The 21,881-nt window shown below is 27.4% G+C and overlaps 1 protein-coding gene across 1 annotated transcript in view; it reads left to right on the forward strand.

Moving 5' to 3' along the window:
- LOC111624313 (cytohesin-interacting protein-like) overlaps positions 1-21,881 on the forward strand; it is a 48,896-nt gene that overhangs the window by 24,600 nt on the left and 2,415 nt on the right. The window contains exons 3-5 of the mRNA XM_023367128.1: positions 4,032-4,134; positions 4,218-4,378; positions 16,100-16,166. Coding sequence (XP_023222896.1) covers positions 4,032-4,134; positions 4,218-4,378; positions 16,100-16,166 — 331 coding nt within the window. The remainder of the gene's footprint in view (positions 1-4,031; positions 4,135-4,217; positions 4,379-16,099; positions 16,167-21,881) is intronic.

Genomic DNA, 21,881 nt, shown 5'->3' on the forward strand with positions numbered 1-21,881 from the left:
CCCCCCCGCGTTGGAATTTCGAAAAATCCTTTCTTAGTGTGCGTTTCCATGACGTACCCTAACTGTGTACCAAATTTCACCTCTTTAGGTTAAGCGGTTTGCTCTGGGCGATGATGAATCAGTGAATGAATGAGTGAGTCAGTCAGGACAAGCAATTTTATATATTTAGATTAAACATCTCTAAGTCAAATACATAGATATTCAACCAAATGATCATCTTAAATAATCATGTTATAAATCTGCTATTTTTAATAATTATATACTAAAGGTTATATCTAAATTTAAATAAATCTGGAAGCGAAGGCTTGGGTCTGGGTGGTGCAACTGGTAAGCACACCTCATGGCAAGTGGAGATTGCAGGTTCAAGCCTTGCCCCTGGCTGGTTCTTTTATTCCAGATGATTCTAAATTATTTAATAAATTATTAATTTAGGTAAGAGATGGTGCCTAACGTTTACTTCTAGTAACAAATTATTTAGTATTTAATTATTAATAATAGCAGATTTATTGCCCGATTATTTAAGACAATTGTTTGAGTATTTAAAAATATAATAAAAAATTAATCCTTAAAAATATAAAATTTAATGTATAAATTCCACCTTCCATCTAAAAACTTTATAAAACTGCTTAAAATTCATTTTTTATTAATATATTAGATGGAAAAATCAGCTGATGAGTCATAGATGAATACTCATACAAAATGTATAACTAAACAAAAAGAAAGATAGAGAAAAACAAGATGCATAGTTTCTATTTTATAGTTTATGCTTTTGGATGCTTACTAACAAAATCACTTGTTTTGAATTAATATAAAGAATTTACTGTGAATATATGATGTTTTTAATTATATAAATATAATTTATGTAAAGATTTTTTAGTTTTATTTGATTGGGGCAACACTACACATGGGTGATATACCAAAGGAGAATGCATCCTGGAAGGTCTGTAATGGGAAATTGACCCCTATTTAGGCATTACTAATGTGAAGAAAACCCAGAAAACTCCATGTGGCCAGCCTGTTGCGATACACAAACTCACAACCAACTACCAGCGCTTAGTGGTTTTATCCACTTGGCTACTAGTAGGCCAATTTGTGTAAAGTATCAGTTAAGTAATCTGTTTAATAAAGCTAAATCTGATCTGATTTGGCTTATTCACTCACCCACATGAAATGTTTGATTAAAAGCAGGCTTCTTACAGAAAAGAGTAATAGTATATTCAGAAGGGAATGCTAAGTATATTAACAGAAAATCTAAAACAACCATAAAATATTTTAGGCCTTAAAAGACAATGAAGTTAAACATTCTGCTTAATAGAATGTCACATTTATTGGTCAGTTAACTTTAAAAAAACAAAAATATGTAGGCAATGCTTAATTAATTTGCCCTGCATTACTTTAAAGAACAACAATACAACTAATGTTGTTTAAAAATGATTATATATAATAAATTATAACACAGATATGAGAACATTGTGAAATGTCTGTGTTGGATTTTCAAAGACAGTCAGACAGAACATCTAGTTTAGTATACAAAAATGAAATATATTATAGAAAATTTTCAAATACTAAATTAAATATTTTAAGATAAAATTTTATAAATGCATTAAAAACATGAAATACCAGTTTAAATATACACAATATTTTTCTGCATATAATTTGCAGAAAATTTCTAGAACAAAAATAAAACCCATCCCGTCATATCTCCCTATCTAACAGAGCAGCCATCATAGTTCATGATGTCAATTTGAAAGAGATGCAGGTTATGCAATGGGACAAAATATACCTCAGTTTTAAATTTTATTTTAAACAGCAAAAACTTAAACTAGATACAAAAATACAGTATTTATATATTTTAACAATTTGGAAATGATAGATGAATAATTGTTTCTAGTTTTCACATGAAAATATTGCAACTAAAAAAATTTTTTTAAGAAATTTTAAAATTAATTTCAATCAAGTTATCAAATCGGGTGGAAAAACAATTTTTGTAAACATTTGTGATAAGATTACATGTTATCTTATTAAATCAAATATACTATAATCCAAGAAGTTTCCATAATATTTATTAATACATTGGATTCATTATTACCTGATGTTTATCTTTTTAATAATTATTATATTTGCATATTAAATATCACTCAGAATATTTTTTAATACATGTCATAAATATGAATGATTTTCTGTAATAAAAAATTTATGTATGTATATATTAAAATATAATGATACATTAGCTAATAATAATTCTTAAATTTTGATAAAAAATGAGTGTTGGGTTTTATAACATTTTTAATGTTTATGTATTAATATATAATAAATAAATAATTTTAATTAGAAGTTTAGATATATTTAATCACAAAAAGTTTTCCTGCTTAATTTTACCCTTATCTTTAACTCCTACAGCTGTAATTTCTTTTACCAATTCAAATGGAACATTACATAATAAGATCAAACAATATTCTCTTTAAAGAGGTTCCTATCACTCCAGAGTATTCTGGATCCTACTACTATTGATTTTGGGACAGGATCAAATCTAGGCAAGCACTCCAGGAATTCTTTTTATAATTGGTGATATGTTGGGCCCTGTCATTCATCACTCAGCTGCTCTATTGTGAGCCTGGCTAACTGCCAGCCACCTGTGATGGGCCTAGAGAAAAGATCTTTGTAGCACCTACAATACAAAGAGAAATTTTTAAAAAGAAATCTTTATTTACAAAAAATGTTAAGGAACAGTTTTCATATAATCAGTCAGATTTACATATAAGTTAAGTTGTTATAACTTAGGACCTCACATTACAAGGTGCCTCCTATTCCCAAAGATAGTTTATACATATTTCCAGTTATTTGCTGAAGAGGAAGTGCCTCTTGTATATTATATCTTAAGTTGAACCAGCTTAAATCTGGATCTGCATACAATTTTATTGTGACTATTATGTCAGCAGTGCCAAAGTCAGGACTGATACCACCTGTGACTTCAGGTGCACAAGAACATTTCAAATAATTTATAACTGTGAGAGTGGTTATGTGTGAAGGACTAAACAGGCTTGGGATGGAGGAGGGAGTCGAGAGACAGCACACTGGAAATAACACTCTCCACTATGCATTTAACCATAGAACAACATATATTTATTTTTCAAGTAAATAGAAAATTACGAAGATAGAAATAGAGGCGAGTCTAAACCTTTATGCTCACCTGTACAAGTGTTCACAACTGTGTATGTGGGTTGTAAACTACCTGGATTTGTGATGGTTGATGATCACTTGGATGTCCTGAAGAATGGAGGGCTTGTTTATGGTGAGTCTTGAATTCAAAAGTCCACAATAGTAATATCCACAACAGGTTCAATTGATTGTAAATTAGTTTGGAGTAGTTAAGATTTGGAAATGGCAGGAAATCGGAAAGATCGGTGGTGGAGCACAACAGGGATGAGCACACACTTCAAAAACGGGCTGGTGAACTCTCTGACCTTCTTTCCCCTTTCTTTTAATTGGGGTCTTCTTCCTGCTGTTTTGATGCCCAAATTTGGGAAGGTTATGCAGGAAGCCAAACCCTAGTTCAAACCCTGATTTTTTCTGAGAGATTTTCTTCAATGAGTAATTTTTATTAGAAGATGTATCACTCATGAAGGACATGTTATTGGTGGGAAAATCTTGTGAATTTCCTCTTTTGAATTTGTCAATTTTAATTGAAATAAAATAAATTCATTTTTTTTGTTTTTTTTTTTGTTTTTTTTAATTTAAAAAAAAAAAAAGATTAGGATTGTTGAAATTACAAAAATTACTAGCCCAGGTTCTCACATTATTGTGATTGATTTAAAATATGTGAAGTTATTTAATAAGTAAACAAAGTTTATCAGTCTTATGTAATTTTAATAAAATTTAATCCTTTCACTGTCATAGTAACATTTGAAATAGCTTAGTTTTAATTTTAAATTTTGGATAGTAATTAAATTTGTTAGATTCAATTAAATTTACTTGTAATTACAAATATATATTCAATAACTTTATGAAGATTATTATTAAATAATTTTCAGACATATGGGATTCATCACAAGAAGGATGGAGAAATTGAATTAATAACTTACGTTGACTATGTGGAATATGACGGTCCTGCTTTTCGTGCAGGAATGAGACCAGGTATAATTTTAAATTGAAAATAAGTTACATTCTTTTACCAATATTTAATGTTTAAAATTTTTTGCATTGCTTTTTATAACTAGGTGATGTCATTTTATCTATCAATGGGCACGATATGGAAAAAGTTGATCATAAGACACTTGTTCGTTACATCCAGAGTTGTGAGAAAACAATGAGAATGGTGGTTCTTTTTGAAGACTGTGTACATAAAGTTGAACTACATATGAAATATTTGCAATTAAAAGTAAGAAGTTTTTATTTGTACGAAGTTAAAATTAGTTTTAATGAAAAACACATTTTGATTAAAAATATTAAATAATTACCAAATGTTCTATAAGGGATTAGTTTTCAATATTGAGTTGTGTAATAAGTAAGGCTGGGAAATCTAGGCATTAAAAATCATATTTATAAAAATAATTTATATGACTTTTAGTGCATACATGTCCTAGCCTTGGTAACAAGTTTGGTGTTTTGTAATCTCTTTTCTTATGAGCATTGTCTTAAGACACCATTACATAAGTATTATTTCAAAACACAAAATTTATGTAAAAGCAGTTAAAAAAGTTAGGATATTTATTGGGATAAAGCACTTTTCAGGATTTTTAATTTCATCTTCAATCTACAACATTCATAATAGATTGAACCTTGAGTTTCACAAGAATGAGAAAAAGATTTGAGATAAACATAATAAAACAGTAATAGGTTAATAAGCTTGATTGGAGATACTGTATTTTATTAATACAATAGCAAGTATAGTACGCATCTGTATCAGGTATAAATAAAACATTTTTGATGTACCTTAACAGAGATAGTTTGTCAATAATTTCTGATGCCTGACTTTCTTAACCAATAAGACATATTCCAAACTAGTAGCTAATCAGAAAAAAGTAGCATTAATTGCAACTATGTACTGTATTGCAAGAGATGTTTATTAATTGCAGTTTATGCTTTCAAAATGTAGTTGCTGAACTTTGAATTAGTAATTGACACTTCATTCCATAATTTGAGATAGCGGTTTTGGGAGAAAATTATTTGAGATAAACATGGAAAATATATTGAATTTAGACTGAAAAGGCAGGGGGAAAAAATAAATTTTGAGATAAATCATATTTGAGCTATACAGGTTCAAGTATATATATTATAGAATGAATATATTCTATAGAATGTTGTGATCTAAAGATGGAATTCTGAGAAGTGTTTTATCCCAAATAAATATCCTGACTCCTTATACTGCTTTAGTTTCTTTACTCAATACCCATTGAGATTTTTTATTTTTCTTCCAGTTTAGAGAGTACCAAACCAAACTGTATTATTGACATTGTACACAACTGAGCTGCATTTTACAAAGAAACTTATCCAAAAATCTGAAGTATCAAATAATTGAAAAGTAAAAGTTACTTATGACTAAATTAACTTTAACTATTGCCAACTTCAAATTGAAGTAATTAATAATTTCAGAATTAATTTGAAATCTTCAGTATGAAAAAAACTGAATGCTAAAATTGTTAACAAATAATATCCAAAATATAAATCTTAGTTATTAACTATATATGACTGTCCAAAGAAAGGAATCAAAATAAAATAACATTTGCACTTGTTATTATATTTTAAAGTGATGAGAGAGAAAAATGCTAAATTCAGGAAACCAAAATAAATTTTTTATTCAGAAATGATTTCGTTCTTTTAAAGCTGATAATCTGTAAAAGAATGAAAACATTTCTGAATAAAAAAATTTATTTTGGTTTCTTACATTTAGCATTTTTTTTTCTTTTTGTCATTTTGAAATTAAAATATAGAAACACTATTGTAGATTCAGACCACATCTAGAGCATTGTAACATGCCAAGTATTCTAGCCAATTGAGCTAGGGTAAATATGTACCAGTAACTTAATTGATTAGAGCATTCATCATGTTACTAAAGAATGTGTTTGGATCTCACTCAAAGTCAAAACACACTGTCTGGTCTTGGTTTCTTTCTTTTGAATGTAATTTATACACCAGCATTTATAACTTAGATGAGTTTTGTTTATTAATTTAGAAGCCTTTTTTAAAAAATCCAATTGGGAATTAACTTTTATTTTGTCATTCAGAACTGATAGTTTTGTTGTAATGCATTGTTCTAGACTTGATCTTTGTCTAATGTTGTTTGTTTTAAATTTTAAATTATTTTAGTTATTAGCTCTTCGAAGGATGGTTATTTTTCAAATATATTCCTCTCATAAGTCTACTAGCGTAGTGAGGGAGCGAGGAGGTCTGTCATTCCCCAGGTGTCACTTGCAGAGGGGCGCCAAACGGTCTTCAAGACAAACAGATTTGTTTCTGGAGGGGGAGGGGGTGCCAATAAAATGTCGTGCGCTGGGCGCCACTTATGTTTGCTACACCACTGCTAAAGCCATTAATTATTTGATTTTGTGTGGGGTTAGAACAAGTTTTATAGTTGACTCTGAATCACACCATTTTTAGGAACAGTTTGATCTGTATTTGTTGTTAGGTATACTGGTGTAAGGTTCACTGATATTAATATATACAATTTTAAGAAATGAGATTATATACAAATATATACAATTATTTATTTTGCTTTAAATATTCATTATTTTATAAAGTAAAGTGTAACAAGGTACATATATGGGATGGGTATACAAATCAACAATTTAACTTCAGTGATAAAAAAATGATTGTAAAAGAATTTTAAACAAAAGTCAAAGTAATTTTTAAATATTTATAAATAGTAATTTATTAAAGTATATATTAATTTTATTATGAAGTAAAATACTTTACTATGAAAATCTCAACACCAGTCTTACATTTTTAACAAACACATTTATTAGGAACACACACGTTTTTGGCATATTTCATAAGTCAAAGTCAGGTTTCCAATCTAGCTTTCAATTTGATAACATTTGAAGTTGGAATGTTACTGACAAGTGATGATGATATTTAATTTTTAGAACATATATAGAACATCCTATATTTCCCATGCATTCATAATTCCTCATATATATATATATATATGTAATACACAACATTAAATGAATATGAAACAACATTTAGAAATATATATGTTTGTTTGTGGTTGACTTATAATGGCATATTCTTACGTGGTTTATCATGTAAAGATCAGTTTTATCATTATATAAAGATTTGCCATGCAGCAGATATATATTTGCAGTCTTTGATTTATGTGTATTAATTATGGATTGTAAATTAATTTTTCTGTACTGATAGGAGGAATTCTATTATCTGCCTCTTCATCTCATGTCTGTCACAACTTTAGTCCCAACCTTTGACAAATAATTTTTATTGTAAATTAAAAAATGTATTATTTATTTATTTATTTATTTATTATTATGAATCTATGTAATATTTGAAATTTTATTTANTATACTGTATTATCACTACTAAAAAAATATAGCCAGTATTTGTTCTATTTAAAAAATAAAGGAAGCCCTATTAACTTGCAAAACCTTAGGAATACTTTTTTAATCTTATGAGGAAGAAATCCCATGTGGCTGATTGGATAAAACCACGGAACACTGGTAGTTTGTCATTGATTCATGCCTTATCAACAGGCTGGCCACGTGGAGTTTGTGTTATATTCACATTAGTAACACCTAAATAGAGGCCAGTTTCTTGTAAGACTTCCCGGGAAGTATCCTTTCCCTGGCAGATCACCCATATGTCGCATTGCCATAAACAAGTAAAACCTAACAAGGAAGAAAATTTATTGAATAGACATTCAGAAATCTAAAGAAGTGATAATGGCATTTTGTAGAAATCTGAACCTGCATATTTATTAATATTAGAAAATAAAACAGCACTTGCAATATTGAAATTTTCTTCTTTAGTTTTTGGGTTTTTTTTAAATTAAAAGTACTTTTACCTATAGTTATTAAATAGGTTTTTTCACTTATATAGACTAATCAAATATAAGCAGCAGCTTTTAAAGGAACATAGTTTAAATTTGAATAATTTGGAATGCTCATTTTTCTAATATGAATAACTATTAAATGTACATTTACACTTAGATTTAAAACAAGTTAATAATTGTTAGTTTTTTAGGAATTTTATTAAATTGTTTTGAAGCCAAATGAACTACCAGATTATTGGACTATATTAAGACTAATTTTAATAATTAATTATAGAGTAATTAGACTAAAGATAAGCAGTTAGGCCAACATCATCTCTCGATAAATTTAGTAATTATAAATAAATTTGCTTTAATTTAGAAAATTTAGATGGAAAGAGTCATTCTGGAGTGGGACTTTAACCTGTTCAAATTTTGTAGAATAAATTTGAAAAATGAAAATTTTTATGGCATAATTTTTCTAAATTTAAAATAAACTAATTCTTTATACCTCTTATATTCTTATAAATTTCTGTGTATATCCTGTCTTCTTAGACATTTTTTATTAATAGCACTTATACTGGCGTAGTTTCCAATTAGCAAATAGGAGGAGGAAAACTTAGTCAAAACAAAATATCTTTATTTTCACCTTCAGCCTTCAATATTTCAATTTCAAGCAGCAGATGAAAATAAAGATATTTTGTTTTGACATTTGACTGTTTTCCTCCTCCTCTTTGCTAATTGGAAACTATGCCAGTATAAATCCTTAATAAATAAGATCCAAGTAGATAGGATATACACAGGAACTTATTAAAATGTTAATATCTTCCAAATAGTTTAAAGATTTTGGAAAAAAAAAAAAACTGATCTAGTGGGAGAATTTTTAAGATTATGCTTCTTATCCTTGAAATAGGATTTAAATTCTCAGACATGAATATTTTTTTGAATTTTAATAAAGATCTTTAGAAATGAATATCACTATAAAATATCATTGTGTATAATTATTTCATGATAAGAATCTCACTCTGAATAGTGTTAGTATTGTTTTCCTACCTTATAATCAAAGTATATATAGAAAGTAAAATCATTTTTTATATACATAAAAATATAAAATTGTAACTAATGTTGTTAATTGAATAGATTAATCTAATCTAAAAAAACAAATAATTTCAAATTTTAATTTTAAATTTTTATATATTTATTTAATGATAATTTCTATTAATTTATGATAATTGAAAATTAGGAAATGAATAAAACTAATGCTTAAACATGTTCATAAAATTAATATTTTTACAATATTTATTTAAAATATATATATATACTAGCTGTTACCCGCGACTTCGTCAGCGGAGGTTTTGCAAGCAAACCCCATTTACATCCAATATTTCAATAACCATAGTAATTGTTATATAACACCTACCGCTGAAGAGAATTGCCGAAAATCAAACGAACTATTTTCAATTTGATCAATTTTCTGAAACGTTTACAATCGTTCTATAATCGAACCAATACGCAATAACAAATTCGAANTTACTAATGTGAAGAAAACCCAGAAAACTCCATGTGGCCAGCCTGTTGCGATACACAAACTCACAACCAACTACCAGCGCTTAGTGGTTTTATCCACTTGGCTACTAGTAGGCCAATTTGTGTAAAGTATCAGTTAAGTAATCTGTTTAATAAAGCTAAATCTGATCTGATTTGGCTTATTCACTCACCCACATGAAATGTTTGATTAAAAGCAGGCTTCTTACAGAAAAGAGTAATAGTATATTCAGAAGGGAATGCTAAGTATATTAACAGAAAATCTAAAACAACCATAAAATATTTTAGGCCTTAAAAGACAATGAAGTTAAACATTCTGCTTAATAGAATGTCACATTTATTGGTCAGTTAACTTTAAAAAAACAAAAATATGTAGGCAATGCTTAATTAATTTGCCCTGCATTACTTTAAAGAACAACAATACAACTAATGTTGTTTAAAAATGATTATATATAATAAATTATAACACAGATATGAGAACATTGTGAAATGTCTGTGTTGGATTTTCAAAGACAGTCAGACAGAACATCTAGTTTAGTATACAAAAATGAAATATATTATAGAAAATTTTCAAATACTAAATTAAATATTTTAAGATAAAATTTTATAAATGCATTAAAAACATGAAATACCAGTTTAAATATACACAATATTTTTCTGCATATAATTTGCAGAAAATTTCTAGAACAAAAATAAAACCCATCCCGTCATATCTCCCTATCTAACAGAGCAGCCATCATAGTTCATGATGTCAATTTGAAAGAGATGCAGGTTATGCAATGGGACAAAATATACCTCAGTTTTAAATTTTATTTTAAACAGCAAAAACTTAAACTAGATACAAAAATACAGTATTTATATATTTTAACAATTTGGAAATGATAGATGAATAATTGTTTCTAGTTTTCACATGAAAATATTGCAACTAAAAAAATTTTTTTAAGAAATTTTAAAATTAATTTCAATCAAGTTATCAAATCGGGTGGAAAAACAATTTTTGTAAACATTTGTGATAAGATTACATGTTATCTTATTAAATCAAATATACTATAATCCAAGAAGTTTCCATAATATTTATTAATACATTGGATTCATTATTACCTGATGTTTATCTTTTTAATAATTATTATATTTGCATATTAAATATCACTCAGAATATTTTTTAATACATGTCATAAATATGAATGATTTTCTGTAATAAAAAATTTATGTATGTATATATTAAAATATAATGATACATTAGCTAATAATAATTCTTAAATTTTGATAAAAAATGAGTGTTGGGTTTTATAACATTTTTAATGTTTATGTATTAATATATAATAAATAAATAATTTTAATTAGAAGTTTAGATATATTTAATCACAAAAAGTTTTCCTGCTTAATTTTACCCTTATCTTTAACTCCTACAGCTGTAATTTCTTTTACCAATTCAAATGGAACATTACATAATAAGATCAAACAATATTCTCTTTAAAGAGGTTCCTATCACTCCAGAGTATTCTGGATCCTACTACTATTGATTTTGGGACAGGATCAAATCTAGGCAAGCACTCCAGGAATTCTTTTTATAATTGGTGATATGTTGGGCCCTGTCATTCATCACTCAGCTGCTCTATTGTGAGCCTGGCTAACTGCCAGCCACCTGTGATGGGCCTAGAGAAAAGATCTTTGTAGCACCTACAATACAAAGAGAAATTTTTAAAAAGAAATCTTTATTTACAAAAAATGTTAAGGAACAGTTTTCATATAATCAGTCAGATTTACATATAAGTTAAGTTGTTATAACTTAGGACCTCACATTACAAGGTGCCTCCTATTCCCAAAGATAGTTTATACATATTTCCAGTTATTTGCTGAAGAGGAAGTGCCTCTTGTATATTATATCTTAAGTTGAACCAGCTTAAATCTGGATCTGCATACAATTTTATTGTGACTATTATGTCAGCAGTGCCAAAGTCAGGACTGATACCACCTGTGACTTCAGGTGCACAAGAACATTTCAAATAATTTATAACTGTGAGAGTGGTTATGTGTGAAGGACTAAACAGGCTTGGGATGGAGGAGGGAGTCGAGAGACAGCACACTGGAAATAACACTCTCCACTATGCATTTAACCATAGAACAACATATATTTATTTTTCAAGTAAATAGAAAATTACGAAGATAGAAATAGAGGCGAGTCTAAACCTTTATGCTCACCTGTACAAGTGTTCACAACTGTGTATGTGGGTTGTAAACTACCTGGATTTGTGATGGTTGATGATCACTTGGATGTCCTGAAGAATGGAGGGCTTGTTTATGGTGAGTCTTGAATTCAAAAGTCCACAATAGTAATATCCACAACAGGTTCAATTGATTGTAAATTAGTTTGGAGTAGTTAAGATTTGGAAATGGCAGGAAATCGGAAAGATCGGTGGTGGAGCACAACAGGGATGAGCACACACTTCAAAAACGGGCTGGTGAACTCTCTGACCTTCTTTCCCCTTTCTTTTAATTGGGGTCTTCTTCCTGCTGTTTTGATGCCCAAATTTGGGAAGGTTATGCAGGAAGCCAAACCCTAGTTCAAACCCTGATTTTTTCTGAGAGATTTTCTTCAATGAGTAATTTTTATTAGAAGATGTATCACTCATGAAGGACATGTTATTGGTGGGAAAATCTTGTGAATTTCCTCTTTTGAATTTGTCAATTTTAATTGAAATAAAATAAATTCATTTTTTTTGGTTTTTTTTTTGTTTTTTTTAATTTAAAAAAAAAAAAAGATTAGGATTGTTGAAATTACAAAAATTACTAGCCCAGGTTCTCACATTATTGTGATTGATTTAAAATATGTGAAGTTATTTAATAAGTAAACAAAGTTTATCAGTCTTATGTAATTTTAATAAAATTTAATCCTTTCACTGTCATAGTAACATTTGAAATAGCTTAGTTTTAATTTTAAATTTTGGATAGTAATTAAATTTGTTAGATTCAATTAAATTTACTTGTAATTACAAATATATATTCAATAACTTTATGAAGATTATTATTAAATAATTTTCAGACATATGGGATTCATCACAAGAAGGATGGAGAAATTGAATTAATAACTTACGTTGACTATGTGGAATATGACGGTCCTGCTTTTCGTGCAGGAATGAGACCAGGTATAATTTTAAATTGAAAATAAGTTACATTCTTTTACCAATATTTAATGTTTAAAATTTTTTGCATTGCTTTTTATAACTAGGTGATGTCATTTTATCTATCAATGGGCACGATATGGAAAAAGTTGATCATAAGACACTTGTTCGTTACATCCAGAGTTGTGAGAAAACAATGAGAATGGTGGTTCTTTTTGAAGACTGTGTACATAAAGTTGAACTACATATGAAATATTTGCAATTAAAAGTAAGAAGTTTTTATTTGTACGAAGTTAAAATTAGTTTTAATGAAAAACACATTTTGATTAAAAATATTAAATAATTACCAAATGTTCTATAAGGGATTAGTTTTCAATATTGAGTTGTGTAATAAGTAAGGCTGGGAAATCTAGGCATTAAAAATCATATTTATAAAAATAATTTATATGACTTTTAGTGCATACATGTCCTAGCCTTGGTAACAAGTTTGGTGTTTTGTAATCTCTTTTCTTATGAGCATTGTCTTAAGACACCATTACATAAGTATTATTTCAAAACACAAAATTTATGTAAAAGCAGTTAAAAAAGTTAGGATATTTATTGGGATAAAGCACTTTTCAGGATTTTTAATTTCATCTTCAATCTACAACATTCATAATAGATTGAACCTTGAGTTTCACAAGAATGAGAAAAAGATTTGAGATAAACATAATAAAACAGTAATAGGTTAATAAGCTTGATTGGAGATACTGTATTTTATTAATACAATAGCAAGTATAGTACGCATCTGTATCAGGTATAAATAAAACATTTTTGATGTACCTTAACAGAGATAGTTTGTCAATAATTTCTGATGCCTGACTTTCTTAACCAATAAGACATATTCCAAACTAGTAGCTAATCAGAAAAAAGTAGCATTAATTGCAACTATGTACTGTATTGCAAGAGATGTTTATTAATTGCAGTTTATGCTTTCAAAATGTAGTTGCTGAACTTTGAATTAGTAATTGACACTTCATTCCATAATTTGAGATAGCGGTTTTGGGAGAAAATTATTTGAGATAAACATGGAAAATATATTGAATTTAGACTGAAAAGGCAGGGGGAAAAAATAAATTTTGAGATAAATCATATTTGAGCTATACAGGTTCAAGTATATATATTATAGAATGAATATATTCTATAGAATGTTGTGATCTAAAGATGGAATTCTGAGAAGTGTTTTATCCCAAATAAATATCCTGACTCCTTATACTGCTTTAGTTTCTTTACTCAATACCCATTGAGATTTTTTATTTTTCTTCCAGTTTAGAGAGTACCAAACCAAACTGTATTATTGACATTGTACACAACTGAGCTGCATTTTACAAAGAAACTTATCCAAAAATCTGAAGTATCAAATAATTGAAAAGTAAAAGTTACTTATGACTAAATTAACTTTAACTATTGCCAACTTCAAATTGAAGTAATTAATAATTTCAGAATTAATTTGAAATCTTCAGTATGAAAAAAACTGAATGCTAAAATTGTTAACAAATAATATCCAAAATATAAATCTTAGTTATTAACTATATATGACTGTCCAAAGAAAGGAATCAAAATAAAATAACATTTGCACTTGTTATTATATTTTAAAGTGATGAGAGAGAAAAATGCTAAATTCAGGAAACCAAAATAAATTTTTTATTCAGAAATGATTTCGTTCTTTTAAAGCTGATAATCTGTAAAAGAATGAAAACATTTCTGAATAAAAAAATTTATTTTGGTTTCTTACATTTAGCATTTTTTTTTCTTTTTGTCATTTTGAAATTAAAATATAGAAACACTATTGTAGATTCAGACCACATCTAGAGCATTGTAACATGCCAAGTATTCTAGCCAATTGAGCTAGGGTAAATATGTACCAGTAACTTAATTGATTAGAGCATTCATCATGTTACTAAAGAATGTGTTTGGATCTCACTCAAAGTCAAAACACACTGTCTGGTCTTGGTTTCTTTCTTTTGAATGTAATTTATACACCAGCATTTATAACTTAGATGAGTTTTGTTTATTAATTTAGAAGCCTTTTTTAAAAAATCCAATTGGGAATTAACTTTTATTTTGTCATTCAGAACTGATAGTTTTGTTGTAATGCATTGTTCTAGACTTGATCTTTGTCTAATGTTGTTTGTTTTAAATTTTAAATTATTTTAGTTATTAGCTCTTCGAAGGATGGTTATTTTTCAAATATATTCCTCTCATAAGTCTACTAGCGTAGTGAGGGAGCGAGGAGGTCTGTCATTCCCCAGGTGTCACTTGCAGAGGGGCGCCAAACGGTCTTCAAGACAAACAGATTTGTTTCTGGAGGGGGAGGGGGTGCCAATAAAATGTCGTGCGCTGGGCGCCACTTATGTTTGCTACACCACTGCTAAAGCCATTAATTATTTGATTTTGTGTGGGGTTAGAACAAGTTTTATAGTTGACTCTGAATCACACCATTTTTAGGAACAGTTTGATCTGTATTTGTTGTTAGGTATACTGGTGTAAGGTTCACTGATATTAATATATACAATTTTAAGAAATGAGATTATATACAAATATATACAATTATTTATTTTGCTTTAAATATTCATTATTTTATAAAGTAAAGTGTAACAAGGTACATATATGGGATGGGTATACAAATCAACAATTTAACTTCAGTGATAAAAAAATGATTGTAAAAGAATTTTAAACAAAAGTCAAAGTAATTTTTAAATATTTATAAATAGTAATTTATTAAAGTATATATTAATTTTATTATGAAGTAAAATACTTTACTATGAAAATCTCAACACCAGTCTTACATTTTTAACAAACACATTTATTAGGAACACACACGTTTTTGGCATATTTCATAAGTCAAAGTCAGGTTTCCAATCTAGCTTTCAATTTGATAACATTTGAAGTTGGAATGTTACTGACAAGTGATGATGATATTTAATTTTTAGAACATATATAGAACATCCTATATTTCCCATGCATTCATAATTCCTCATATATATATATATATATATGTAATACACAACATTAAATGAATATGAAACAACATTTAGAAATATATATGTTTGTTTGTGGTTGACTTATAATGGCATATTCTTACGTGGTTTATCATGTAAAGATCAGTTTTATCATTATATAAAGATTTGCCATGCAGCAGATATATATTTGCAGTCTTTGATTTATGTGTATTAATTATGGATTGTAAATTAATTTTTCTGTACTGATAGGAGGAATTCTATTATCTGCCTCTTCATCTCATGTCTGTCACAACTTTAGTCCCAACCTTTGACAAATAATTTTTATTGTAAATTAAAAAATGTATTATTTATTTATTTATTTATTTATTATTATGAATCTATGTAATATTTGAAATTTTATTTACTTTCAAAATTTGAGAGTTTGTTTTTATATTTGATATTTTTATCTTTAGAGGGTGCTACAAGAAAAAAAATATGAATTAGAACAATTATGTGAAAAAGAACAACAGTTAATTCAAGGTAATGATTTCAAATATTTTTTTATAATACTAATTAACATAAACTAGAAAAAGATAAACTACTAAAATAAAATATTAAGTGCTGACATTGATTATGTAATTTTGCATTTTATATATATATATATATATATATGCTTTTCTGTTTTTAAAATTTATAAATAATTTAAAAGATTTAAAAGAAAAGTTGTATTCAATTTTTCACCTGATGATGATAGCTTTATGCTATTCGAAAGTGATTGTGAACTCTTTTATTTGCTAAAGTTACCATTTGTAAAGCCACAACACTGTAGTGAAATTACGTTATAAAATTATAAATAATTTACATTTTAGAAATTTAAAAATTGCAGTAATTTCATCAAAATTTATTAAAAGTATTTCATTTATTATTTTCACATTACAAAATATATTTATGATGCAAGGTAGCTAACAACAGTATGGAATTTAAAAAATTATGTACATATTTCTAATATCTGAGTTTAATAGAACAGGCAAAAGTTAACTTTTTTACACTTAAAATGCTTTTTAAAGGTTTAAAGTGTTCTCAAGCTATACTATGTAATATCATGGTTGGCAGATATGCAGTTTTTTCATGGAAATGTCTTTCACGAAATTAAAAGTTGAAAATATTCAATAGTGTTTAGGTGTGATGTTGATATTTCTTATGCTCTAATATGTTTTAAGTTCAAATAGATTGAAATAGTTTATTACTGTTGTTTTCTGAAAGACTCCTATACATGATTATTTGTTATGCAATAGTAACTATTTACTACTTAAAAAACTGGATTTACTTATGAATAATAAAACAGTACTCATAATATCCAGCAATTTACTAAATAATAAGTTTAACTCCTAATCAGATTATGAAAAGCAGTAATTGAATTTAGTTTATTTTTCTCTGGTCTAAGTGAAAGATAATTTTTGATATGTATCATTCTTTTATCTTCATATTCTGTTAAACTCCAACCTTCTTTTAATAGATTACATTTTTTTTTTTCTTCTAATTTCTTAAAGATCATTTTAAATTAAGACAAAATAAATAAAACATCCTGTTCAACAGTTGATTCATTTACTTAAGAATTATGAATTACTGTAAAGGTGAACCATTAAACATGGTTCCTAAAAAACATAACTTACTATTATAAAAGTCTGTTTCCATCTCTGTTATGGGATTTGGTTAAGCACATACTGAGACAGCTGGATGGTGAGGGACAGACCCTGACATATTGGGAAAAACCTCCCATGAAAAATTAGAGGTTACTTTCCTGGATTCAATCCAAGATTCCCAGAATCGTAAGCTGGATGGCCAAGACAGTAACACATCAGCCTTTACTGTCTTGGCCATCCTGCCAATTTTTAAATTTTTATTAATATTTATTTTCAGAAACTATTTACATGTTAACTGCTACAGTGTTTTAATACTAACTTTGCTTTAACTGCCTGGTAATATAATACAAAAATAAAATAAACTTACTGAAAGCAATTAAAGTTTTTTTAATTCTGTTTGTTTAAAATATAGAGAATTTTAAACACAAATATATGTAAAATAAGATGAGGAGTTATTGTCTTTTGTTTGTTAAAATATAGAAAGTTACACTCCTGAAGTAAATAAATTATTAAATATTTTTTCAATTTTCTACTGTTCATTTTTCCAAAATAATTAATCACATACAAAAGTGAATATTTTATTCCATTATTTTTTGGTTGATTTTAATGTTTGAGTACTACTTAGTTTATTTTAATATTGCATATTTAGAAAGATTTCATATAAATGCAACAAACTTTAGAACAACATTGAAATTTTGTATTTGATCAGCCATGAAGATGAACTAATAAAGTTTTTAAACTTATTACAAGTTAGTTATACTTATAAAGTAGGTAGCTTATGTTTAGTTTAATAGAAATATTTACTATCTGTGTTGTCTTTAGCAAGTTAACTCTTGCATTTTTATATCAGAATTGTTAACAATTATTGGAGAACTTATTTACAATTATTATATGGAAAAACTAAATAAATACATTTAAAAAAAATTAATACCTTATATAAAAACGATACCTTTCATACCTTTCCATCTTGGATTTATTTAAGATAAATGAACAAATGTTTTTAGTTTATTCATAAATCTGCTTTGGGTTTATGAATAAACTATTGGGTTTAACATTAACATTCTTCTGTGGAATTTCAGAATGCTGTATTTTTTGAATGCTGATGCTAAACCTGAAGTAGGTTTATGGATAAACAAAACACGTTTGTTCATTTATCCTAAATAAATCCAAGCTGGAAAAGTACGAAAGGTATTGTTTTGATGTTAGTTGTTCAAGAGTTATCACTTTGAATTAATACTGTGTTTAAATATGCTTTTCCTTCTTTCTGCTGTGCAGGCACTAAGAGGGCTTTTTAATTAATCATGGCTGTTATGATCAGGCTCACAATGAGGCAGCTGGATGGTGGGAGACAGGATCTGATATATTCAGAACAAGACCGCCCATGAAAAAATTTGAGGATTTTGACCACCTGAATTCAATCCTGGGTCCCCCATAGCAGTAGACTGATATTTTATCTGTGTTAGTCATTTGGTCATATTTTATATAAACAAAACGTTTAGATTATTTAAATTTCTTTTGTTAATATTTTATAAACCTGAGGAACTATAAGATGTACAAGGAAAAAATGTTTGGATTTACTTTTTACAAAAATATTTTTCATTTATTAATGTTTTATGTATAATATGAAAGAAAATTCAGTTGTTTTCATGTTTATTATATAAATTCAATGGAAATACATTAAATTATATTTTAAAAAACTAATTCTTTATCATTGTATTTTTTGAGTATGTATTCATGTGCACAAAGATACAGTATAAACTCAGTTTAACATTTTTCAGTTTAATGTATTTTCACATTTAACATATGTTTTTCATTGTGCATTTCAAATCATAAACCTAATGAATGCTAGTATTATAACAATCAGAAACTGCAACAGTAGATTTGCAGACTCTTTAAACAGCCTTTACATGTAGCAAATTTTTAATTATTAATGATTTCTGGCCATTTTTTATGACCATCTTCGGATAAGATACAATAAATTGAATGATTACATAGCATAACAAATATTTTAAAACATTTATTTAAAAATTGTCTGGCTTTCTAAGTTAAAACAAAAAGTAAAGAATAAAAATATATGTAGCATTTTTACCATATATCTATTTTCGAGTTGTCACAATCCTGATTACACAGATTCCTTTTTTAAGAATCCTTGGACTTTGTATCCCAACCTTTGTTTTCCTTTGTTACTTTTGCTATATTTATTCTCCATTTTTATGACTTTAAGGCAAGTACTTTTATTTATGTATATTTGCTGATTAATTTTGTATTTTTATCATATCTATTTTCTTATATTTTCATGTACATTTGTAGTCATTCAACAGTTTGTCATTAAAAATAACTGAAAACATTAGTAATTATAAGTTTCTGTAGCATGTAAAGATTGTTTAGAGAGTCTGAATGTTAATGTTACTGTATTTAGTGTCTTGATTCTGGGTATTCTTTGGGATTTAATACATCAAAAACTTCATCTTTGGATGAATTTTCAACTTAAATAGCACTTCTTGAAAAGCAATAAATGTACTATATTTTATGTTCAGATTATCAGGAGAGTTGTAAAAGTTTAATGAATTATTGAGATCATTTTCTTACCCTGTGGTAGTGAGAGGACACCATATTCTATTGACACTTTGGCAACCATTGCTGGACTTGAAGATTGTCCTTGCAAGTAGAAATAAGCAACATTAAGTCAGTTGTCAAAGTCCAATGTAGGTTCTGTAGTCCAGAAATGGTATTCCTGTGCAGCTATAAACCTATATACCCAGCTATAGAACATTGTGGCAACAAGTGCAAAACACAAAAAGAAGTACTTTAACACATAATAGCTTTACATTTTAAACTTAGAAACTTCAGCAATTAAAGTACATAATCCTCAACAAGAAACAAACATACATCCTTGATAACTTATTAATTAACTTATTATTATTGTATTATCTTTGTCTAGAGGTATTGATCATTTTACATTATATTGTATGAAATAAACACTTTCTTGGAAGCATTTATACTTGTAATATATGTGTTTTTCTTCACTTTATCCATTCTGAATGCATGTACACTTGTATTTATAGGCTTTGGCATGTTTTATAAAGATGTTTTGGATTCTAAATAATCTGCAATTTAACATACTTTTTCACCGGTTTCTTGAAAAACATTAAATGGAGTTTCTACTGTATGTAATTTTACAATTGAACTGTTTCTTCAGGGTTTAATTAACGAAAAATCTCTATTTATTTTTAATTTTTAATCTACTAAACTCTAATGAAACAGTTCGATTATAAAGTTGTTGTAGCATTTTGAAATCATTTTGGAATCTCCATTTACAGAAGGAAATTTTTCATGATATTTTGTATATGAGAGAAAATATTTATCACAATCAATCTCATATATGCATTCATATTATATTTCTTGCAAAACATTTTGAATGAATGAAAAAATATATAATGCTCAGTTTGAAAAATTTTGTAAAGCATTGTTTAAATAATTTATTGAATCGTATAAATTGAACAGAGAAATTTTAAGGTATTTTTGATTTTACATACTTGAATTTTTAATATGAATCTTATCATATGAATCTTATCATCTTTCATAACTTTTTCCATAGTATAAGTTTATAGTGTAAAATGTTGATTGAAATTATAAACTTGCTATAAGTGAATCACAGTTTATATATTATATTCTGCTGTAGATACTACTATCATCAGTACCCAAATCAGAAATAAAATTTTTCATGAACAGTAATCAAAGATGTTGATCTGTGAGGAACAAAGGGGAAATCTCTCCAATATTTTTGTACTGGGAAAATTGTCTTCCCTCTCAAGATATATATTTACTTTTATTTTATACCATAGTACAGTACATGTACTATATTTTATACATATACTATATATGTGTAGTATGGTATAAAAAAAAAATAATAATAAAAACATAATAAAATATGGTTATTTTATATCATACTAGGAGCAGAAAGAGTACACTGTACACAACAAGTTTACCTTTTTTATATCTACTCAAAATTTGACAATAAAATTTCTCTTATTCATTGTCTTTGATCTGATCTTTTTCTGATCTCTTTGGAGGATCAGAAAAAGAAATTCACTTCAAAAAGAATTCTACCAGTTTAAATTATTGTAATTACAACTTTTTTCAGATAATAATTAACATAATGCACATTAAAACATTGTTAAACTGTCCAATTTTCAACTATGCCCATTAAAATTTCTCAGTGAATGTAACTTATGTTGCATGGCACACATCCAATCTAAACTTATTCTTCCATACAAGACACTTACACCAGCATACCTTAAATTACTCATTTTTACTAACGTTTTCATCTATATATAATAGACATCTTCAGGTATAAATAACACAGAACAAAACAAACAAATTAAAGATGTCCATTTTGTTCTGAAAACGTCTGTTATATACAGATGAAAATGTTAGTAAAAATGAGTAATTTGAGGTATGCTGGTGTAGGTGTCTTGTATGTGTTTAAATTAATATATGTCAGTTTCTGATAGTTATTGACTTATTTTCTTCCTATGTTCACTACAATATATCTTGCCACCATTCTACAACTGCTGCAGACTACTTGTGTAGCACAATGACAAATGATTCT

This window comes from Centruroides sculpturatus, unplaced genomic scaffold (assembly GCF_000671375.1).
Source record: "Centruroides sculpturatus isolate CEXI.00-Female unplaced genomic scaffold, Cexi_2.0 scaffold367, whole genome shotgun sequence".
Lineage (NCBI taxonomy): Eukaryota > Metazoa > Arthropoda > Arachnida > Scorpiones > Buthidae > Centruroides > Centruroides sculpturatus.